The 1,914-nt window shown below is 40.4% G+C and overlaps 1 protein-coding gene across 1 annotated transcript; it reads left to right on the plus strand.

Moving 5' to 3' along the window:
• Positions 1-343: 343 nt before the first annotated feature.
• On the plus strand, positions 344-1,522 carry LOC111785728 (probable aquaporin TIP2-2). The gene is made up of 3 exons (XM_023666110.1): positions 344-600; positions 689-939; positions 1,020-1,522. Exons 1-3 carry the CDS (start codon positions 474-476, stop codon positions 1,392-1,394), a joined length of 753 nt encoding a protein of 250 aa, XP_023521878.1. The 5' UTR covers positions 344-473; the 3' UTR covers positions 1,395-1,522.
• Positions 1,523-1,914: the final 392 nt, after the last annotated feature.

A 1,914-nucleotide genomic window follows, 5' to 3' on the forward strand; every position in this document is an offset into this window, starting at 1 on the left:
AAAAAAAAAAAAAGAAAAAAAAAACCCCTTTAAATTACCAATTTAACCCTCTAGGATTCAAGTTTAACTTCTTTATAATTTTGAATTTGGTCAAAATTTAGAATATGTATTTTCTATTTGGCTTTATTTTATTTTTTTAGTCTATAATATTATTTCAAACAACTCAACAATAATGTAGTTAGCTCTATTTATAATGTTGGATAAAAATTGAAAAAATCAGAAAAAGAAAAAGAAAAAGAAAAAGGGCGGTTTGGTCGGCACCGTGCCAATTCTCTCTCTCATCGTTTTCAACCACAAAATTAACTCTCACTGGCCATCCCAAAAAAAGAAAAACAAAATGTGTCAAATTATTCCAAAACGACGTTGCTTCGGTCTTATAAAAACCCCATAGCCACCAAGCTCTGAGACCACCCCTGAGCTCCGGCTGACTCATCATCGTCTTCTTCTAACTTCTCTCTCTCCAAACTTTGAAAATGGTGAAGTTGGCTGTTGGTTCCCCCGCTGATTCCTTCAGTGCGGCCTCTCTTAAAGCTTATCTCTCTGAGTTCATTGCCACTCTCCTTTTTGTCTTCGCCGGCGTCGGCTCCGCCATCGCCTACGGTCAGTCCTCTTTTTCTTCCAATGTGTTAGAAACATATGAATAAATAATGGTCAACTCTAATTTGAGTCCTAATGTTGATGAGTGTAGGTAAGTTGACGTCCGATGCGGCGTTGGATCCACCAGGTCTGGTGGCCGTGGCTGTGGCTCATGCATTCGCTCTCTTTGTCGGGGTGTCGATGGCAGCGAACATCTCCGGTGGCCATCTCAACCCCGCGGTGACCTTTGGGTTGGCAATCGGCGGCAACATCACCATCTTGACCGGTTTGTTCTACTGGATCGCCCAGTCGCTTGGCTCCATTGTTGCCTGCCTCCTCCTCCAGTTCGTTACCAACGGCAAGGTAACTAATTTCTTAAACTAACTCTTATGATTATTTTAATATTTTTTAAAATATTAATTATAAATCGTGGTGTATTACAGAGCATCCCGACCCACGGCGTGGCAGCGGGATTGGGAGCAATTGAAGGTGTAGTGTTCGAGATCATAATCACCTTCGGTTTGGTGTACACAGTTTACGCTACAGCCGCAGACCCTAAAAAGGGCTCTCTTGGGACCATTGCCCCAATTGCTATTGGGTTCATAGTTGGTGCCAACATCCTTGCTGCCGGCCCATTTAGCGGTGGGTCCATGAACCCAGCCCGTTCATTCGGCCCAGCTGTTGTCAGTGGAGACTTCTCTCAGATTTGGATCTACTGGGTCGGCCCACTTATTGGTGGTGGGCTTGCTGGGCTTATCTACGGTGACGTCTTTATTGGGTCTTATGCCTCTGTTCCAGTGTCTGATGACTATGCTTAAGTTCAGTTGTCGTTTAAGGTTTGTTGTTTGTGTGGTGCTTTTTTCCTTGGTTTTTGTTGGAAAAGAAAAATGTTGTAATTTGCTTTGCGCTTTTCTAATTTATCTCCTTTGCTTGTTTTTCTTTTGAACTTCTTCCTTTGGGGTTGTACTTTTTTTTAGTTTATTTTCAATAAATAAATAAAAAAAAGTGTAAATTAGTCTTTGTCTTCAAAATTATTTAAATTATTATGATTTTACATTAAAGTTTATAATGCTTCTTTATTTATGCTGATAAGAATTCCACATGGAATTATGACATAAGAAAGAAAACGTAATTAATAGAACATGTGTGAGACCTCCGAGTGACAATGAAGATGTTGGGCCCCAAATGAAAGTGGATTGTGAGATCCCACCTCGGTTAGAGAGGGGGACGAAACATTTTTTATAAGAGTGTGGAAATCTCTTCTTAGTAGACACGTTTATAAAAACCTTGACGGGAAGCCTGAAAAGGAAAATCCAAAGAGAACAATATCTGCTAATA

This window comes from Cucurbita pepo, unplaced genomic scaffold, assembly GCF_002806865.2.
Source record: "Cucurbita pepo subsp. pepo cultivar mu-cu-16 unplaced genomic scaffold, ASM280686v2 Cp4.1_scaffold000679, whole genome shotgun sequence".
NCBI lineage: Eukaryota > Viridiplantae > Streptophyta > Magnoliopsida > Cucurbitales > Cucurbitaceae > Cucurbita > Cucurbita pepo.